This window comes from Entamoeba dispar, genomic scaffold (genome assembly GCF_000209125.1).
Source record: "Entamoeba dispar SAW760 scf_1105229463765 genomic scaffold, whole genome shotgun sequence".
NCBI lineage: Eukaryota > Evosea > Mastigamoebida > Endamoebidae > Entamoeba > Entamoeba dispar.
The window spans coordinates 33,740-54,591 of NW_001855856.1; the positions used below are offsets into that span (position 1 = coordinate 33,740).

Sequence of the window (20,852 nt, forward strand, 5' to 3'; positions counted from 1 at the left end):
TTTCTACATCAAAACAATTAAAAATCAGTGAACCTTATCATTCAATTTAAAAGAAAAGTCTATATAATAGAATGAACCAATCTTCAAGTATTTTAAGAATGACACATCATCATTTTTAGAAGAATTTTCATTTCATTCTTATTCATTTTTCTCTTTAATTTAACTTAAGAAAGAAGTAACTATAAAATAAATGAATGGTGAAGATTCACTGAAAATTTTAAGCTCCTTTCTTAAATATCTAGCGATTATACAAAGATTGAACAGAACAAAGTTGATCAAGAAACAGAGTTTAGATAATTAATGACTTTATAAACAAGCAAGAGATTATATATATTTTTAAGTCATCAAAAATTCTTCTATTTACGATTTAAAATATGATTTACACAAAATAAATTGATTATTTTTATGCATTGATAGTGCCAGTAACGTATTGTATCAAGACAGTACCAAAAATCATTTTGACCAGGTTCCTAAGGACTTCGTATATTAGAGTATTTAGTTAAACAACTAGTTGTTTTAACCAGACCAAAAACAAAGTTATTGTTTTTGTTTATTACTTAAGAATATGGTATAAAATGAATTTTTATTGGTTAGGAGTTAAGAAGTAAAACAAAAGAAAAGTTTAATTCATAAAAAATGACTTACTCGATAGGCTACTAGGTGTATGTGTTGAACTATTGAAACCCTTATATCGTCTAATGAAAAAACATAGGTTAATTATTTTAATGAATAAGTGGTAATAAATGTTAATTAATTAAAGACCGTTTGTCAATTATTCGAATTTGTTGTTCGAAGGGTTTAAAAAAAGATCGATTGGTAGTTGATCACTATCATCTGGTCCGTCTAACTGGTTGGACTGAGTGCAGTCAACAAAGAATAGTGTTAGTAATTTTTTTAAGTGTAATTATTTTTTTAAATCAGTGACTCTTTCCTTTTAGTTGTAGTTGAAGAGATAAAAAAAAAGATACTTATGGAACGGTGTTATGGTAACGGTAGTTAAATAATATAAGTAAATAAAATACTACCCATTACAATAAATTGCTTTAACAACAGAAACAAATAACTCGTCATCTGTCTTTCAATAATTTAGTTAATAATGAAGCACGAAGCTTCTTTATACTAAGAGAGAAGAAAATGGAAATAATAAACTTATTCCATATTGATTCTTCAGCAATATATTCACTAGAAAATATTGACAGAAATTTATTGGTCAAAAGACCTGTTGATAACATTGTCTTTTATATCAAAAAAGTGAAATATCAGAAAGATAAGATTTCAAGATGAAAACTACGCAATTATGTGTGATGGTTTTAAAAGCACTTAAACTATTAAAACCAGAGAATAAATTCTTCTCATTAAAGAATGTTATTAAAGAATTTATTACAAACCATTGGACATTTTATCTAAATTAAAATAATTTAAAACATCTTATTGGAGAAAAATATTATTAGACCTATTTAGTCATTGTAATTTAATTGAGTTTGGTAAGGATGGATGTCATAATAGATGATATTATAAATTAAAAAAATTATTCTAAACAACAGATAGTTTAACTTCTAAAAATATAAATCTGTGTGTACAGAAAGAAGAAAGAAAAAAAAAGAACCTTTAAAACAAGCAAAAAGTCATATTCAAACTATTGATTATAAGTATGAAATCCTTGCATCTATAAAAACTCTTCAACACTAAATTAATTATTCAAATAATCTTCTTGTAAATTGTATTATTCTATATGTAGTAAATCTTTGTAGTTGAGTTTCAGTCATTTATTGAATTGAAACTACTAACTACCATATTAACACATTGAATCAATTACAAGACCAAATGTTTCATTCAAAGTGGTTTTAATATTTTATTATAAATATACCTTTTATATTTGATTTTTCTGTTTTTTTGTTATTAAACTTTTCAAAATGTTTTTTCTTTTATTTCTCATTATTTTTAGATTATCGAATTGAATTTTCTCGAATTCTTCTTTTTTTGATAACAAATGAAATTGAATAATCAATTTTTATAATGCTTGATTATGTCATATGAAATTTGTACTATAAAAAGAATATAAATTCTAAAAAACATGAAATCAAATCTCATAAATTAGGAATAATGTTAAATTTTTTTAAATTCACCCCTTTTATCGTTAAACTTTTATAAACTTTTAGCCAAATTTATTTCGTCATATCTTCATAGATTCATATTGACTAACCCTTTTTTTACTAAAATTACAAATGGTTTAATACTACTCTAGATGTTCAAGATAAAGAATCATTCACCTCTTTTTTTTTAAAGACAATTAAAAAAAAATATTAACGATTTATGGGTTTTCTAAAAGGAATTTTTTTTTTATATATGAAATCGGTTTGTAGTTTAAGTAAAAAACAAAACATTTTTGTCTATAATTTTTTATAACCATATTTAACGATTTTATAAAATACTTGTAGTCATAAAATTATTCAAAATTATGAACTTTATATTCATTGTCCCATCAAAATTTAATGAGCCCTTTGGTTTTTTTATTATTAATCATTAAAAATGGGTTAACATTCAATTGTAGTGGTTCAGGATGTATTAATTGTATTGGAGATGAGTTGTGTGAGAAATGTAAAGATGGGTATGAACAAACAACAAGTTGCTTTAATTGTATGATTGTTAATCCTTTTCAAGCTTTTTCAGAATCAAATCCTCTTTATATGATGTTTAATTCTGAATGTCTTCAAGTAAGTACAGAACATATTAAGAGATATTGGGATCCAAGAGGGGCAGAAGAATTAACTAAAAATAAAGAAGTTCAATTTAAGATTATCAATACTATGATTCCTGCTTTTGGGATATGTGAAAATAAAGATACAAATAATAGATATAAATATGGTAAATATTTTCATTATACTATTCCTAAAAGTACTACAACACAAAACTATCTTAATGTTCTTGTCAAAAGTGATACTCCATCAGTAAATTTTAGAATTGAAATTACAACTGATGAATTTGATCCAAATAATTTAACTGACTCACCTAAATGTTTTGCACTTTATGTACTTGGAACATCAAAAACAACTGGATTTATTTCATTAAGAGTTCCACAAGAAGGAGGACATTATTATCTTTTTGTTGGAATGAAGAGAGGAGTTGATTGTACTTTAACTGTTTCAGTTGTAGATAATGAAATAATTAGTCCATATTATCAAGTAGAAGAAATTGATATTAACAATTATGAAGGAGAGATTTTGTCTCATACAATTGACTTTTCATCTATAGGGACTTATGATTATTCTGATTGTTCAAGTATTCCAACGGCATTAAAAATGATTAGGTTTCATTTAAAAGGAAAAATTAAACAAGGAATGAGGTTATCATTAGAAAGTACAAATGGAGATGGTCAAATTTTTGAACATTCTCTTTGTGAATCAAAATTTGGTCCTTGTAATTGTATTGAAGGATTCAGAACAAGAAGGGATATATGGTCATTAAATGGACAACATGGAAATATATTTTCTATTGATGAACATGATGAACTTGGATGGTTCTCATTATTTACAACAGATGTTTTTATGAAAACAACATTAGTTATGAAATATATTTGTCCAAATAATTGTAATCAAAATATTGGAGGAGGTCAATGTAGTACAATTCTTTCTCAATGTATTTGTACTGATGAAAGATATGGAGGAGATGATTGTCATTTATTATGTTATTCAAAAGAAAAATGGACTATATCTGATACTAATGGAAAGTGTAGATATGGAGTTGAAAATTGTGATACTTATTGTCAATGTCAAAATGATACAATTGCAGATCAATTCTATTGTGTAACTCAAGAATGTTGGAATTATAAAATAAAAAATGAAAGTTATAATGAAGATGTAACACTTTGTGAGAGAGGTTCTTCTCATTGTCTTCCTACTTGTCAATGTGAAAAAGGCTATTCATTAATTGAAGGATATTGTGTGAGTGATTTATGTGGAAATGGTATTTATGATATTGGAGAAGAATGTGATGAAAAAGGGTATTGTACAAAATTTTGTAGATGTGAAGATGGTTATGAACAAGACATTAATGATTTAACTCATTGTGTTCATAAAGCAATTTCAATGACTGAATTAATATCAGTTATAATTGGAAGTATAATTTTATTATTTGCTATTGTAATTATTTCAAGTAGTATTTTAGTACTTGTCTTTGCTAGAAATAATTATACAAGATTATCTGATATTCCATTTAATGAAAAACAACCATATTATTATATTGATAAAACATTATTAAAAGAGCAAAAAGAAATTAATGATTCTTATTTTCATTTTGATCATATAATAATTACATTTGGATTAAAAAATAAAAATATTAAATTAGAAGATACAAGATATGAAACATTTATTCTAAATAATACTTCAAATGAATTTATGTTATTTATTGTTCATGTTCCAAATTCTAGTAAATTTACCTTTTATTCTTATCCTCAAACTAAAATCCTTCTTCCGAAAACTAAACAAAAAATTATTTTATTTTTTACTGCTCATTGCACTACAACTATAGAAAATTATAGTCTTATTGTTAGTTGTTACCATTTTAATAATAAAGAAATTCTTTCTCAATTTGAAGAATTTATTAAAGATAAACATAATTTAGATGAAAAAGAATTTAAATTATATTATGAAATGGTAAATCAAATGAAATCTAATTATTGTAGCCTTATCATAAAAGGTGAAATCGAAACATCACTTATAATTGATCAAGACGAATTATTAATAAATCAAGGAATAATTGAAGGATCAAAGAGAAGACACCTTGGGTTATATCATAATATTCTCGTTTGTATTAAACAAATAAATTTAGGTTCTTATCAAAGTGAACAAAAACAAAAGTTAAAAGCATTATTTCAACGTTCAACAACACTTTTGAAGAATATTAGATCTCCTTATGTTGTATCAACAATTGGATATATTATGACTGAAGAAGCAATATCTATTATTAATGCACTTTATCCTCTTAGGAGTTTAGATTTATGTATGTATTATGAAAAAAGTAATATTGTATTACCATATAAATTAAAATTAAAAATAATGAGAGATGTTGAATGTGGTTTACATTATCTTCATGAATCAAAATTACTTCATAATAACCTTAAACCATCAAATATTATTCTTAATTCTCTTTTTGATACAACAAATACAGTTGCTTTAATTACTGATTATCGTGTAACAAAAGAACTTAGTGAAGAAATGGAAAATTTTGGTTATTTTATTGGAAATCCAAAATACGATGCTCCAGAATTATATAATAATATCTTTGTTCCTGAGAGTGATGTATTTTCTTTCTCTATTGTATTTTGGGAATTATTTTATGGAGTTCATGCTTTTAGTGATTTAAAAACAACATACGAAATTAAATCTTCTATAATAGCTGGAAAACGTCCAGAATTGAAATCACCTATGCCACAAGAATTACAAAATCTACTCAAACAATGTTGGAATGATGATTATCATGAAAGACCATTATTTAATATTATTAATCCACAACTAACTAAACTAATTGATTCTAGTGAACAACATCAAGATCTAGATATTAATGTAACTACACAAAAAATAAAAGATGTATTTGAAGAAAATATACATATATTTGAAAAACATGGAAAGAAAAAAACAATGATTTCTTTCACTGAATATCAAAAAACTGAAGAAAAGTAATAATTTATTGTTTTTTATTATCATATCATTATCATTCTTATTTATAAGAATTTTATTCCTTTCTCAATTGTGATTAACTCTTTTGTGTTTTATCACTTTCTTTCTTACCTTTTTAAATAACATCAAAAAGTTAATTTCTTATCATTCTATGATTGCACCTCTCTTTATATTCATATGGTTCGATTTTACTATTGCTTGCTCATCTAGATTTCCTATTGTTCTTGTTCCTGCTTTCATGTCTTCTTCTCTTCATATAAAATCAAATATCCCACCATCAGTTCAATTACCTCCTCATTGTCCTCATCAATTAGAAGGACAAATTTGGTTGAATTTAAAAGATGGGATTCCACTAAACAATACTCAGTGTTTCTTTAAATATTTTACTCCATTTTGGAATAACTCAAATAAACGTTTTGAATCACTCGATGGAGTTCAAATATATTACAAAGATTTTCCATCTATTGAAGGTATTTCTTCATTAGGACCAAAAGAAGAGCCAATTGTCCAAAGAGTATTACGAGTTTGGTATAAAATGATTCAACAACTTAAAAGAATTGGTTATAAAGACAAAAAATCGTTGTTTGGACTTGGGTATGATTGGAGATATGCTGATGTTAATTATAATAATTGGTCAAAAAAAGTGAAAGAAGTCATTGAATCAGCTTATATTCTTAACAATAAAAAAGTTATGATTGTTACACATAGTTTGGGTGGTCCAATGACTTTGCAATTACTTTTCCAATTGGGTAATTCTTTTTGTGAGAAGTATATTGAAAAAATTATTACTATCTCAGCTCCATTTATTGGAACAATAAAAGCATTAAGATCTTTTTTATCAGGAGAAACAGAAGGTGTCCCAGTTAATCCACTATTATTTAGAGACTTTGAAAGAAATATAGATAGTGTTTATCAATTAATGCCAAATTATCAATGGTGGAATGACACAATTCTTATCTTTAATGGAACATCATATCCAGCTTCTCAAATGAATCAAATACTAAACCTTATAAATGAAACAAAGAACTACGCATCTTTTGTTTATACAAATGCTATGAACAGATATCCAATAAATTGGATTCCTAAAGTTAAATTACATTGTCTATATTCTTCTGGAATTGAAACAGAAATCCTACTGAACTATTCTACTTCTTTTGATAATCAACCTATTCAAACTTTTGGTGATGGTGATGGAACTGTTTCCTTAAATTCGCTATCGTTTTGTAAAACAATGAATTTAGGAGAAAGTATTAATATAGGGAAATACGACCATTTTGGTATTATTAAAGCTCAGAAAACTATCGATTATATTATTGAACAAAGTTGTAAAACAACTTAAATCTTTTTCTTTCCCTTTTTGTTTATTGTTTATGATTATATTAAATATAAGCGTTTTATATAACATAAGAAAGATTTTTTTGATATTTTGAGAATAAAAAATTAAAATTAAAAATCTGAAAAATTTGAGTAATATGATAGAAGTAAAAGACAAACCTACTTCCTTGTCAGATTTAAATGAAGAAACTATCTTAAAAAAAACTTTATTGAAAGAAATTGATAACCTGTATCACAAGAAAGAGGTTGAGCCAGCTATTCTTTCAGATACTGAGAATATCAAAACAATTGTTAAACACTATGAAAAACAAGTTGACAGTATTATGGAACATGTTCTTCCTGTATTAGAAAAACGATTCCGATTAAAACCAATGTTAATTGATCGATATGGAGAGACACATCGTCAAGATGTATTAAGACTATTTGTTCATTACAACAAATCTTATTTTCAATTTATTGAACATCCATTAGGAAATGTCAAATATTTATATCTCGAACTTTTTAAGTCATATGATTTTACTGAAAGAAAATGTTATTATGGAGTTATTTTTGTATTAAAATATATGATGATTCTTGATTTAATGAGGAAGAATATGATTATTGGAAATGTAAGATTATTCAGAAGCACAACAAAATTTGTTAGTAGTATTGAAATAGTAAAACAAACAATTGAATTAGCATTTGAAACTCCATTACATGTTTATGACACTCTATGTAATTTTGGTTATTCTTTGACACAAGTACAATATCCTCAATATTGCATTCAATATAAATTAAATAGTTTAGATGATTTTATTTCAAGTGGAATTCAATTGAGTGTGTTAGCAACTTATCTTGCTGATCAGAGATTAGGTATAACATCAAATATTATTAACTCTCTAGTACTTGATAATGATCAATTATTAACTCGAAGACAAGCTACTTCAAATATTAATCATTTAGTCGGATTTCTAAATACACTTGGAATGCCATTTAAAATTGGAGAAATTGCGTTTTATGATTATTCTATATACGAGAGAGAAGATACTGTAGTTTCATTATTTTTATTTGAATTCCTTCGTGTATTTCAATGTCAATTGGTCATTCCAATTCATGTTGTATGTAATGAAATTAGTAGGATAGGTGAAACTAAAATTTCATTGAGTTCATCAAATGATATGTACGAAGCATGGGTTAGTGTTATTGGAAATTGTTACAATAAAGTATTTACTTATAATGAATTTGAATATTTCTTACCATATCTTTATATAGTATGTTATTATAGCCATTTGTCAATTCCTACTTTATCACATAAAGGAGATGGAGAAAAAAGAAGAATTGAAATTATAAAGGCAATGCAACCTGGTTTAGAAATACTTAATATTCCTAAACGAATATTTACAGATAAAATAAACAATTATGGAGATAAGACTGTTACTAATTATATTCTCTCATTTTTGTTTTATTTTATTCAAAAGAATGCATTAATTGATTGTGCTGCTAACTCAATTGGAAATGCATTAAAAAAGTGTGTTGAAAGAAAAAAAATGAAGAAAGGGATGTTATTTATTTCATCAATATTTAATACAATTAATATCATAAAAGGAAAAGAAGATGAATACTCTTATAATCAAGTTATTACAGGAACTCATTTGATTCAACAAAATCATATTAAAGTCTTGTATGAAGAAGAAATTAAACAAACAAAAGAAGTTCAATGTATTATGAAAAAACTATTATTACAAAAACAAATGAAAGGAATTTGGATCCATGTTAAAGGAGTACAAAGTATTTGTAGACAATATGTTATTCAAAACGAAAATAACAAACTAGAAAGAGAAATAAAAGAAATACAAAGTATTTATAAAACAATTAATACTAATGCGTATTACAACCAAATCCTAGAAAGTTGTTTAACCACTCAATCAAATGGCAGAGAAATGGAAAAAAGTCAAACTTGGAAAGAACAGATTGAAAGTAATAAAACAGCTCAAAAAGAAATGAGGCGTTGTGTTGATGAAATGAAATATGCAAGAACTGTTGAAGGAACTAAATCTTTCGAAAGAGTGTTTAAAGAAGAAATTTATAAAAGAGAATTTAATGAACAAATTAACAGCAATGAATTGGTTCAAAGTATTTTGAGAAGAAATCAATGGTTTATGGATTATGAAAGAATTGTTAATAGTTGTATTGAGACACAAAAAAATGCAAAAAGAATTATTTATTGCACAAAATATGAAGAAATTTGCCACTCATCGACTAATGTAGCAGATGCATTAAAACAAATACTACACTCTTCTGAATATGGATTTATAAAACGAGTATGTCCATTTGTACAAAGTTATTATAGAAGTTTAATTCAAACCAAACAGATGAAAGAACGAATCAATAGTTGTATTCCATTAGAAGGATTGTTTAGAGGAATTAAAGGGTATTACAATTATTCATTAATAATTCAAAGTAGTGTTGATACTCAAAAAGAAATTCGAAGAACAATAAAACAAAATAAATATCAAGAAATTATTACTTCTGAACAAATAATTTGTTCAGTATTAAGAGAAAAGAGAGATCATCTGAAATATTCAAATCTTCAAGAACAATGTCAAATAGTCCAAGGACTATGTAGAAGACGAATTTTTAAAGAACAATTTGATTGTGTCAATACTCAAACTAGTTTAGTTCAAAGTGAAATGAAAAGAATTATTAAAAACAGAGTATTTAAAGAAATAGAACAAGTATCTAAAGAGATGAGTGCATTTATTAAAACGTATTCTATCACTTTAGAATTTATGATAAGAGTTAAAATGGGAGAAGAAATTCAAGCTGTTATTAAAGGGAATAAAATTTTACACAAATATCTTGCAATTGTTGAAAATATAAAAGAACCACAAAGTATTTGTAAACAAATTGTTTATACAAATAAAATGAAAGATCTGATTAATGGAATTAAATATATCCAACAACATCACTACTTTGAAGAAATAAAAATACAATGTATTAATGTACAATCAGTTATGAGAAGAATTTATATTCCACAGTTTAAAGAAAATCAGTTATGTTGTGAAAATGTTGAACGCATTTGGAGATGTGAAATAAAACAAAGACAATTTAACAAACAAAGAAATAGTATTATTCAATGTCAAAGATGTGGAAAAGAAACATTAAAAAGAAAAGAATATATCCAAATTATTCGAGCAAATGAAATTGTTCAAAGCTATTGGAGAAAGGTTATACAAAAACATGAACAAGAAGAAAGAGAATATTATTGCAGTGAAATACAAGGAATAATGAGAAGTATTATTGTTAAAAAAGATAAAGAACATGAACTAAGTAAATGGTATCAAAATTGTCAATATAAAAGATGTCTCACTAAGTGTTGTATTCCTTTACAAGGGATTTGTAGACAAACTATTGTAAAATATGGAGTTAATTTAGATGAAGAAGTAATGCAATCTCTGTCATACTCTTGTGAATTATATACTTTAATTCATAGTTCAGTACCTCTTAATGAAAAACAAAAAAAACAAAAAAGAATATCCGAATCACCTAGTAAAATATTACAGTCACCTTCACAAAGAATATTACCAAAAGAAATTATTATGAATTCAATTTATTTAAATAAAACTACGAGAATGTCATTTAATAGATTAGAATATAGCAAACGTATATTATATGAATATATCAGAAAATCAGAAAGAAGTATTATTGATATTGCATTTTCTAATATTAGAATGATTGAGAGAAAAAAATTAGAAGAAGTACAGATTGGAGCAAAACAATTATTTGAACAAATTAGATGTAGCGAATGGTTTAGAGTTATGTTTGTAAAATATCAATGTGTTTATCATATTCTTGATTTATTAAAAAGCAGTAATAAATCTCCACCTTATCTTGAATTAGTAGAAAAATCATGTACGATGCTTCACTTTTTAATTCGTGATGATTGTTCTTTCAAATTATATAATAATCCTAATATGATAAAATCTACTATTGAAAGAGTATCAGAAATTTTAAGAAATTTTATGGAGATAAAAATCTTAACAGAAGGAACTAAAGTATTTCTTTGTCTTATTCAAAAACTTCCTGAAATAAAAACCTCTTTAATTGATGTTTGTCAACGGCTTAATACTAAATTAACAGAAATAGAACAAAAAGAAAAACTAGAAAAAAAGAAAGCGATGGACATTTCTGTTAAATTAAAAAAGGAATGCATTTATGAAGCAGCTTCACCACATATTAAAATATTAGTAGCTAAAGTAATTGGAAAATAAAAGAAATTAGATAATAAAAAAATTAATTTTATTTTAATAGAAATGTTTATTATAAAAAAGTTAAATAAAAAAAAAGGAGAGATGAACTAATAGATTTGAAAAATAATGGAATGCCTTATATGTGGGAAAAGTACTGAACAAACTCCAAGTGTTGTTATTGAAAACAAAACAACATTTGTTCATAAAGGTTGTTTTAGGTGTTCAGTATGTGGATGTCGATTAGACGGATATTTAATTAAAAACCATGATTTATGTTGTGTTGATTGTTACCAAAATCGTACTGTCAATGAAACGTGTCAAAAATGTGGAAAAATTATAACAGGAAAAATTGCAAGAGTTGATGGTAAATCATGGCACCCTCATTGTTTTATTTGTTCTATTTGTAATAAACCAATTGAAGGAGATTTTATTGAAAAAGACCAACAACATATTTGTCTAAAGTGTCATCGTAATGAAATCCAAATGAAACCAATTTCACCTTCCCAAGACTCAACAAACTCATCTACAGAACTAAACACTTTTAGTGTAAGAACAGAAACAGGTGATGAAAAAAATGAAACCCAATAATATCATAAAAACATTGAACCAAAAATTAAAACAAAACTAAATTTCACTTACTACAAAAAAGGTCTTTCAATTTTTTGTTTTGTTTGGATTTTTTTTTTCAGAAGTATGTTTTAAAAGTTTAACTTTGAAATTTACTCTTTACTTATTTTATGGGGGAACAACAATCTATACCAATTGTCACTGACCAAACTAAAACTTATTTAGATATTAGTAATCAATTACTTCCTGAAGCACCAAACCTTAGTCAATTTCCTGGATTAAAAAATTTAAATTTATCACATAACCAAATGACATCAATTGACTCTTTGGTAACACTATTAAATTTAACTAAATTAGATGTTAGGAATAATGAATTAGAATTACTTCCCGATTTGTTATATATTAATTTAACTCAATTACAAGATTTACAGGTAGAAAGTAATCAACTTCGTGTCCTTTCTCCATTAATTTGTTTTCTCACTTCATTGGTTAATCTGAATTTATCAAGAAATAAATTAGAACAAGTCCCAGATCCAATTAGTTCATGTCATGAATTAACTTTATTAAATATAAGTTTTAATTCATTAAGAAATATTCCACCAACAATTATAGAATTACCTCAATTAAAAGCATTAATTTTAAATAATAATAACATTAACACTATTCCAAAAGGTATTGGAAAATGTACAGGACTAACTCTATTAAATCTTGGAGAAAATGAGATGAAAGAAGTACCTGATTATATTAAGACATGTACTAATTTAGTTAAATTATATCTGGACAATAATGATATTAGAAAAGTTACACCTTCTATTTCAAACTTAGTTTCATTAAAAGAACTTAATCTTAGATCGAATGGCTTACAAAGACTTCCTATTGATCTTACTAATCTTACTAATCTTAATATGTGTGATATTGGTGATAATCAATTCAATGATAAGTTCTTTGATACAGAACCAAGTATACCAAATTTATTTAAATATTTATCAACACACTCTTTTGTTTCTCTAACAAGAAAAGTTGCCTCTAAGACTGATAGAAGAAAACAAAGTCTTCAAACCCAATTAAAGATAAATCAAAGTAGTAAGAAAAAGGTATTTAAAGAAGATGATATTTACATAAAGAAATTATTATTAAGAGTTAGTGAGAATGATGATTTTACTTATTGTAGAATAGTCAATTGTAAAGGAACAGAAATTAATCATAATGACGCATATATTTATGATGACCTTAAATACATTTATGTTTGGGTTGGTAAAAAGTGTAACGATTTTAAAAAGGCTAAAGCCAAATCTGTTGCTTCGTTACTTAGTCAAGAAGAGTTAAGTGAGATCATTTATATTGATTACACTGAACAAAAGAATGTCCATGATACTTTTCTTAATATTTTTAATATTGATTCATTTGATGAAAATACCTATGACAATGAAGCTGTATTCGTTCAATACATTAATTCATTAAAAACATTCACATTTGAAGACAACGATATTGAAGTTGTTGTAGATGAAGTTCATGATGAAGTTTTGACTTCTGAATTGTTACAGTCATCACGCTCACTTTTGATTGATACAGGTATTGATGTTTTTGTGTGGTGTGGACAATATAGTGATAACAATGAAAGAAATACTGCGTTGTTACAAGCAGAGTCATTACTCAGCTCAAGTGGAAGAAGAAAAGAGTTACTAAATTTCGTTCTTGAAGGAAATGAAACTTTAATATTCAAAGAATATTTCCATGACTTAGCTGTTAAAGATGACATAGTTACTTCTAACACTAATGATTTATCTGACGTTCTTCGATCCCCCTCACCATCTTCTTCTCGTTCTTCTCATATCAGAAGAACTTCTGGAAGTCATTTACTAAATTCAACTGACTTTTCGTCAAGAAGTCCATCACCATCTCCATTGCAAACACCTAGAGTATTACCAAAAGAAGTTCAAGAAAAACCATATATTCAAGAAAGTCAAAAAGTTCCAGAAAAAACTTCTGTCAAAGATAAAGAAGAATTAAAAGTCAGTATTATAGGTCAAGTTACTAAGGAAGAAACAAAGCCAAAAGAAGACATTGAAACTAACACTGTTGATAAAAAGGTTGAGCACATTGATAATGAAAAACATGAACAAACTAGTTCATCTGTAAAACCAATAGCAAAAGAAAATGTAACACAACTACCCATAACAACAGAAAAGAATATAGAAACCAAAAAAGAAATAAAAGACATAACACAGAATGATAAAGACAAAATTAAAAAAGCATCTAAAAAAGAGAAAGAAAGTACAGAACCATTAAAGGGAAATAATGAATCAACAACAAATCAAAAGAATTTGGATCAAATAGTTAATGAAGAAGATACTCAATTAATAAAAGTACCAAGAAGAACTGTCGTAAAGAAACGAGCAGCCGCAAGTAAAAATATTACTCAATTACAAAAAGACATTGGTGCAAAAACTGAGTTAGAAGAAAAGAAGAAAGAACAACCAAAACAAATTTCGTTTGATGATATTCTTCAACAACGAGAAAAGTTTGTAGCAAAAAGAAATCAACAAAATATTAAAACTGAAGAAGATTACATTAACGCAGCAAATTCAATTACAGGCAATCCATTAGATCTTCCAAGATTATTCCAAATTAAAGGACAAAAACGACCATTTGTTAGACAAGTTGAATGTACTTGGAAAAGTATGAATTCAGGAGACGCTTTTGTATATGACCCAGGAAAAGGGACTAAAGTTATTTACCATTGGCAAGGAAAGAAAAGTAATAGAATGGAGAAAGGAAAAGCTATGGATATTGCTAAAAGGATCAAAGACAAAGAACGTGTTGGATGTAGTCAAGTACTTATTGAAGAAGGAAAAGAACCAGAAGCTTTTTGGAAAGGGTTACAAGGCCCACCAACGCATCCGATACCTGAAGATGATGGAAAGATTGATACTGAAGTTGAAGTTCAAATTATTCAAAGAATTTGTTTATATTGGTTGAAATATGATGAAAGTACTGAAGAAGTTATTATGGAGAAAACTGTGGATATAAAGAATCATATATCCAAAGGGTTATTAGATGTGACTCAATGTTATTTATTAGACTGTGAAAATGAAATGTTTTTATGGTTAGGAAATAAGTGTCAAGTAAAAGTTAGACAACGCATTAATAAATTTATTGAATCGATGTATAAAGAAAGAAAAAGCCTTGGGTGGATGGCACCATTATACAAAGAATATCCAGGAGGGGAAGAAGTTATGTTTAAAGAACGTTTTTATGATTGGAACACATTACCAATAGGGAGTAAAGAAGATGTATCAAGTGGCAAAGGAATTGTTTATAAAAAGAGTCAAGGAATGACTAGTGAAGTTGATTTTAATAAAATGATGTTACCTGCTACAGAGAAAACAGAGGTTAAGATTGATGATGGTAAAGGAGATACTCAAATATGGAAAATTGATGGATTTAATAAAATAGAAATTAAGCCTGAAGAAAAAGGAGTGTTGTTTGAAGCAGAAAGTTATATTATTCTCTATCATTATAAGATTTGGGCAAAAGACATGTACTTATTGTATTTTTGGCAAGGAAGAAGTTGTGCTGTTATTGATAAAGGAACAAGTGCACGACTAACGGTTGATTTTCATAAGACATTAAAGAGTGATACAAAAGAGATGAGAGTTGTTCAAAATGTTGAGACAAGACATTTCCTTTCAATGTTTAATAATTCTTTAATAATTAGACAAGGAAAATATAAAAAAGAATTCGATTATAACAAAAAGTACTTATTTGACATTAGGGGAAAAGAAGAACCTTTTATCAAAGCTATAGAAGTTGATGTACAACCAAATGCATTATGCAGTTATGGTGTATTTATTTTATTAACTCCAAAAACAAAATTTATTTGGAAAGGAAAATTTAGAAATGAAAAATACGTTGAGTTTGCTGTTGGTCTTGGAAAAGTCCACCAATTTATGGAAAGAGAGCAGTGTGTTGAGATTGAAGAAGGTAGTGAAAGTGAAGAGTTTATTCAGGCTATTGGAGGAAAATGTGAAATCGATCAACCAAGTCAGATGTATGTTGATAGACTTTACCAATTATCTACTACAAGTGGTGCTTTAAGGTGTGAAGAACATGTAAGGTTTTATCAAGACGATTTGTATTCAAATGATGTAATGCTCTTAGACACAATTGATGGATTATATGTTTGGTTAGGAAGTAAGTGTTCTGCTAATACTAAGAAGATGTCATTAAATACAGCACTAGAATTTGTAAAGAAAGGTAAAACACCTGAATTACAGAAAAGAATTGTTTATGCTATTCAGGATAAAAAAGAACCATATCTTTTCACTAAATATTTCCAAGGATGGCAAAAGACTAAAAACCAAGAATGCTCAATAAAAGGAAACATTTTGTTAGCTGAAGAAGAGTACAAAAAATTCTTTATTAAATATTCATATGACGATCTTGTTAATAAGAAATTCCCAAAAGGAATTGATGAACAAGCTTTAGAAACTTATCTCACTGATGATGAATTTGCCAAAGTGTTTCATATGTCTCTAGATCAATTTAATGCCTTACCTCTTTGGAAAAGAGAGAACTTAAAAAAAGCAAAGAAGCTTTATTAAATCTCATCATTCATTACTTATTTTCGTTTTGTTTTTGTCAGTTTTCTGAAAACAAATTCTTCAAAATGAACAATAATTCAGAAGAAAGTTTTATTAAAAATCATTTCAAGATTTTGTTGATACACTAAAAAAAAAAGATTCTAAATGTTCCTCCATTTTTGGTTATATAAAAAGCCAAAATGTAAAAGACGTTTAAAAAACAAGTCAAAGAAATTACAAAAAATAAATTATGAGATTTAATAGACGACGAACTTGAAAAGTAAAAGTATGTCAGACGAAGAGATCAGGAAACAAGAAGAAGAGCTCAAAAGATTACAAGAAGAAATGGACAAAGAGGAAGCTGAGATGAAACAAATGGAAGAAGAAATCCGCCAACAAGAAGAGGCTATTCGAATAGAAGAAGAAAGGCTTCAAAAAGAAATTGAAGAAGAAGAGCGAAAAGCAAGAGAAGAAGAGGAGAGACATAGACTAAAGGTAGAACAACTTCAAAAAGAAACTGAAGAAGAAGAAAGAAAAGCAAGAGAAGAAGCAGAGAGACTGAAAAAAGAAGCAGAGAGAAAAGCAAGAGAAGAAGCAGAGAGAAAAGCAAGAGAAGAAGCAGAGAGAAAAGCAAAAGAAGAAGCAGAGAGAAAAGCAAGAGAAGAAGCAGAAAGAAAAGCAAAAGAAGAAGCAGAAAGAAAAGCAAAAGAAGAAGCAGAAAGAAAAGCAAGAGAAGAAGCAGAAAGAAAAGCAAGAGAAGAAGCAGAAAGAAAAGCAAAAGAAGAAGCAGAAAGAAAAGCAAAAGAAGAAGCAGAAAGAAAAGCAAGAGAGGAAGAAGAAAGAAAAGCAAGAGAAGAAGCAGAAAGAAAAGCAAGAGAGGAAGAAGAGAAAATTAAATTAGAAGAAGAAAGATTTAGAAAAGAAAGTGAAGAAGAAGAAAGAAAAATGAGAGAAGAAGAAGAAAGGTTAAATAAAGAAGCTGAAAAACTTCAAAAAGAACTTGAAGAAGAAAGAGAATCAAAAGAAGAATTCATTCCACTTGATGAAGGAGAAAAGAAAGACACATTAAATATTGATTCATTGTGTGAAGGACTACCTGCAAATCCAAATGTAGTTAGAAGAATAAAGGCTAGAGGAAAGACTCATGTTGGAAAAGCAGGTATTTATGGTAATCTAAAGAAAGAAGATATGAAAACTGAGTACATTGAACCAGAAACAAAACCAACACAACCAGAAGTTGGTAAAGGATTTACTATTACTATGAATGGAGGAAGTAAATTACCAACAAAAATGAATCCATTAATGGCTGAGGTACAAGCAAAGAGGGCAGCAAAAGTTGGGAGGGCTTCCTTTTCAGTAAAACCATCAATTATTTCAAAACCAGAACTTAAAAAAGTAAGTCCCTCTACGTCTCCAGGACTTGCAGATGATTCCTTTCTTGCCCAACAAACATTTTCTAATGAGGTAGATGGAATGAACACATCAATGAATTATGAAAAGATGGTAAGGGTTAGTGGTAAGTTTTTTATGAAGTGGAGAATAATTGAACTAAAACCAGAATACCTAAATAGTGGAGATGTTTTTATTATTGACAAGGTGGATAAAATTTATGTTTGGATTGGAAAAGATTCTTCTAGATTGAAGAGAACAAAAGTTTGTGATGCAGCAAATACAATTAAACATGACGAAAGACAAGGAAGGTGTGAAATTATTCAAGTTAATCAAGGCAAAGAAGATGAAGAATTTTGGAAAGCCCTTGGAGGAAAGAATGACAATATTGTTAAAGCAGAACCAAATCAAGATGATCTTGAAGATAAAGATTGTACAGATGAGTTATATCTTCTTGGAGAGAAAAAAGATAATTGGGATGAAGCTGAAATTGTTAACTGTAGCAAAGGAAAAATGGCTCATAATATTTTATTACCATGGAAAGTTTATGTTTATGATGGTGGAAATGATGTATACCTTTGGATTGGTACTAAGGCATCTTCTACATTAAGAAAGAGTGCTAAAGTTGTTGCACAACAAATTTTTGATAAGAAACAACGATCCCCAATTGCCCAATTGATTCGTATTACACAGCAAACTGAACCTGTCATTTTTAAGGAGAAATTTGCTGCAACCCAAGGAAGTGTTGAAACAGTACATAACCCTGATTGTAGTTATACAGAGGCTGAGTTAAATCAATCAAGAGATCGAGCTGCAACTGTTAGTTTATCTAGACCAACAAAACCTTTAATTAAACCAGTACCTAAATGGAATGTACCAGTAGAGGAAGAGAAAATGACATTTGATATAAGAGAATTATTAGGTATTCCTGATGATTCTATTGTTCTTCAACCATCAAAAGATTTCATCATTCAAGGAGGAACAATTAAAGTATATGTTATTGTTGATACACAAAAAGAGGCTATTCCAGAAAGCATGTATGGTGAATTTTATAGTGAGAATGATTACATTATCGATTATAAAGATCCTAAAGAAGAAATTAAATTCTTCTATTGGCAAGGTAAACACACTTCTATAAAAAGTAAAGGAAAAACATCTATGTTGGTCAGTGATTTAAGTAAAAAAAAAGGAGCTAGCACTATTCGTGTGCCTCAAGGAGAAGAGCCACATGCATTTATGCAATTGTTTGAAGATAAATACCTTATTCATATTGGAAACTATTTTGATCGTGAGAAGCATCAAGCCACAGAGAGAATATATCAAGTGAGTAATACTATGTTTGAGAATACATGTGAATATACCGTTCAACGTGAGTTTAATAAAGAGTTTATTAACTCATCTTGTTCTTATATTTATGTAAATACAGAAGGAGTAAAAATTTGGAAAGGAAAATATGCAAATGAAAATAACAGAAAAGTTGCTGAAGAAGCTGCTAAAAGAATTGACCAACGACCTGCAACAATTTTAGATGAAAAAGATGGTAAAATTTTGTTTAATGAGGTCAAACATTTTGATAATAATTATACAGTAGTTATGCCAAAATCATATCATTTAATATTAGAGAAGATGCATGTAAAAACAAAACAAAATACATTCTTTACTTGTCAACGATTTAAAGAACCAACATTATTAACTTGTGAAAAAGGTATTTATTTAATGGTAACTCAATTGAAGAAAGATTGTATTATGCCATATCTTAACACTGTTCATGAGTACTTAGAAAAGTTAAATGGAAAATATTGTGGAATAGATGTTCCTGAAGTTTATGTTATCCACTCTTTAAAACATATCCCAAAGGAGGTAGTTACTATAATACATGGATTTGAAAAAAGTTCATTAAAAGAAATGGATATTGAAAACGATCCTCAAAATATTATTACATTTAAGGATCTTTGGAATATTATTAATAAAAAATATACCTATGAAGAATTACTTCAACGACCAATTTATTTGGATAAAACCAAATTGGAAACGTATTTAAGTGATGAAGAATTTGCTAAAGTCTTCAAACGCTCTCGTTCAGATTACAATAAAATGAAAAAATTTGAAAAAGAACAATTGAAAAAACAACATAAATTGTTCTAAAGAGAAATTTATCAAATAAGTATTGAAAACTCCATTTCATTTATTTCTTTCTCATTTTATCCTTCTATTTATTTTTTTTAAATATAAAATTTATAACTATTATTATTTGTTGGGTATTGAATAAAATACAAATTTAAGATATTCAATTACATTTGATGATTGCTTTTTCTAATAATGTTGCTGTTACAGTTAAGAAAGATAGTGATGAAGTTTTGGTTGATAGTCCAGTTATAAAGTCTCTTACAAATATATATTCTCTTCTAAAATATTTATTTGGTAGAATACTTACTAGGGTAGATATAATGCTTATTACTTGGTGTATTATTTGTTTATAATTTTTAGAGTTTAGTAAAGGAAGTAATGCCAGTTGCTCAGAGTATTGATCAATCATTTCATTTAATTCACTTTGATTAATTGTTTGTATTTCAGTTAAATATGCCTTCTCAAAAACTTCTTTTTTTTTCTTATTTAATTTTTCTTTTCCTATTCTTATTTTAGCTCGTTTTTTTGGTTTATTCTTTGAAAGAAGACCTGAACTTAGGGGATTTATAATTTCTTTACTTTCACCTTCTTGTTCAGAACTTGACTCTTCATTTACACTATTACCTTCTGAAATTAAACTATCACTTGATTGAATGGATTCATTATTTTTATTATATTTCTTTGTTCCTTTTTGGTTATCATTTTCTTCTGAATATGACATTTCTTGTTCTCCTGAATCAGTTTTATTTTCATCTTCAACTTCAGGTCTATCTTCAGAATGTTTATTTTCAAATATCTCTTCCATAGGTTGTTGTATATTTTGATTAGTTACAACATCTACTTTATTAATTTGTTTGAATGAATCAAGTTGATTTATTCTTTCTAACTGAGCTAATTTTTCTATTTTCATTACTATCCAACAAATATCTTTGATTGCACTTTGTATC

At 27.2% G+C, this 20,852-nt stretch overlaps 7 protein-coding genes across 7 annotated transcripts in view, besides 18 other annotated features; 6 read left to right on the forward strand and 1 right to left on the reverse strand.

Annotated features, from left to right (window-relative positions):
- Positions 1 to 1,396: 1,396 nt before the first annotated feature.
- Positions 1,397 to 1,424: a sequence feature (AT_rich).
- Positions 1,425 to 1,509: 85 nt separating this feature from the next.
- Positions 1,510 to 1,533: a sequence feature (AT_rich).
- Positions 1,534 to 1,842: 309 nt separating this feature from the next.
- Positions 1,843 to 1,866: a sequence feature (AT_rich).
- A 626-nt stretch (positions 1,867 to 2,492) lies between these two features.
- EDI_201390 (serine-threonine protein kinase, putative) lies at positions 2,493 to 5,678 on the forward strand (the record flags this gene model as incomplete). The annotated part of the gene is made up of 1 exon (XM_001741441.1): positions 2,493 to 5,678. The coding sequence occupies one exon, from the start codon at positions 2,493 to 2,495 to the stop codon at positions 5,676 to 5,678; it is 3,186 nt and encodes a 1,061-aa protein (XP_001741493.1).
- Positions 4,319 to 4,343: a sequence feature (AT_rich).
- Positions 4,483 to 4,503: a sequence feature (AT_rich).
- Positions 5,033 to 5,056: a sequence feature (AT_rich).
- A 148-nt stretch (positions 5,679 to 5,826) lies between the features above and the next one.
- On the forward strand, positions 5,827 to 7,014 carry EDI_201400 (1-O-acylceramide synthase precursor, putative; the record flags this gene model as incomplete). Its single annotated transcript, XM_001741442.1, has 1 exon — positions 5,827 to 7,014. The coding sequence occupies one exon, from the start codon at positions 5,827 to 5,829 to the stop codon at positions 7,012 to 7,014; it is 1,188 nt and encodes a 395-aa protein (XP_001741494.1).
- Positions 7,015 to 7,106: 92 nt separating this feature from the next.
- Positions 7,107 to 7,129: a sequence feature (AT_rich).
- Positions 7,130 to 7,147: 18 nt separating this feature from the next.
- On the forward strand, positions 7,148 to 11,260 carry EDI_201410 (uncharacterized protein; the record flags this gene model as incomplete). Its single annotated transcript, XM_001741443.1, has 1 exon — positions 7,148 to 11,260. The coding sequence occupies one exon, from the start codon at positions 7,148 to 7,150 to the stop codon at positions 11,258 to 11,260; it is 4,113 nt and encodes a 1,370-aa protein (XP_001741495.1).
- Positions 11,254 to 11,335: a sequence feature (AT_rich).
- Positions 11,336 to 11,365: 30 nt separating this feature from the next.
- On the forward strand, positions 11,366 to 11,827 carry EDI_201420 (zyxin, putative; the record flags this gene model as incomplete). The annotated part of the gene is made up of 1 exon (XM_001741444.1): positions 11,366 to 11,827. The coding sequence occupies one exon, from the start codon at positions 11,366 to 11,368 to the stop codon at positions 11,825 to 11,827; it is 462 nt and encodes a 153-aa protein (XP_001741496.1).
- Positions 11,828 to 11,976: 149 nt separating this feature from the next.
- Positions 11,977 to 16,410, forward strand: EDI_201430 (villin, putative; the record flags this gene model as incomplete). The annotated part of the gene is made up of 1 exon (XM_001741445.1): positions 11,977 to 16,410. The coding sequence occupies one exon, from the start codon at positions 11,977 to 11,979 to the stop codon at positions 16,408 to 16,410; it is 4,434 nt and encodes a 1,477-aa protein (XP_001741497.1).
- Positions 12,438 to 12,458: a sequence feature (AT_rich).
- Positions 13,944 to 14,057: a microsatellite.
- Positions 13,981 to 14,083: a microsatellite.
- Positions 16,411 to 16,677: 267 nt separating the features above from the next.
- Positions 16,678 to 19,923, forward strand: EDI_201440 (villin, putative; the record flags this gene model as incomplete). The annotated part of the gene is made up of 1 exon (XM_001741446.1): positions 16,678 to 19,923. One exon carries the CDS (start codon positions 16,678 to 16,680, stop codon positions 19,921 to 19,923), a length of 3,246 nt encoding a protein of 1,081 aa, XP_001741498.1.
- Positions 16,700 to 16,868: a microsatellite.
- Positions 16,909 to 17,036: a microsatellite.
- Positions 17,050 to 17,229: a microsatellite.
- Positions 17,241 to 17,418: a microsatellite.
- Positions 19,735 to 19,756: a sequence feature (AT_rich).
- Positions 19,924 to 19,988: 65 nt separating the features above from the next.
- Positions 19,989 to 20,031: a sequence feature (AT_rich).
- A 34-nt stretch (positions 20,032 to 20,065) lies between these two features.
- Positions 20,066 to 20,852, reverse strand: part of EDI_201450 (uncharacterized protein) — a gene marked incomplete at both ends in the record, with an annotated part of 1,738 nt that continues 951 nt past the window's right edge. Inside the window, one exon of the mRNA XM_001741447.1 lies at positions 20,066 to 20,787. Coding sequence (XP_001741499.1) covers positions 20,066 to 20,787 — 722 coding nt within the window. The remainder of the gene's footprint in view (positions 20,788 to 20,852) is intronic.
- Positions 20,375 to 20,444: a microsatellite.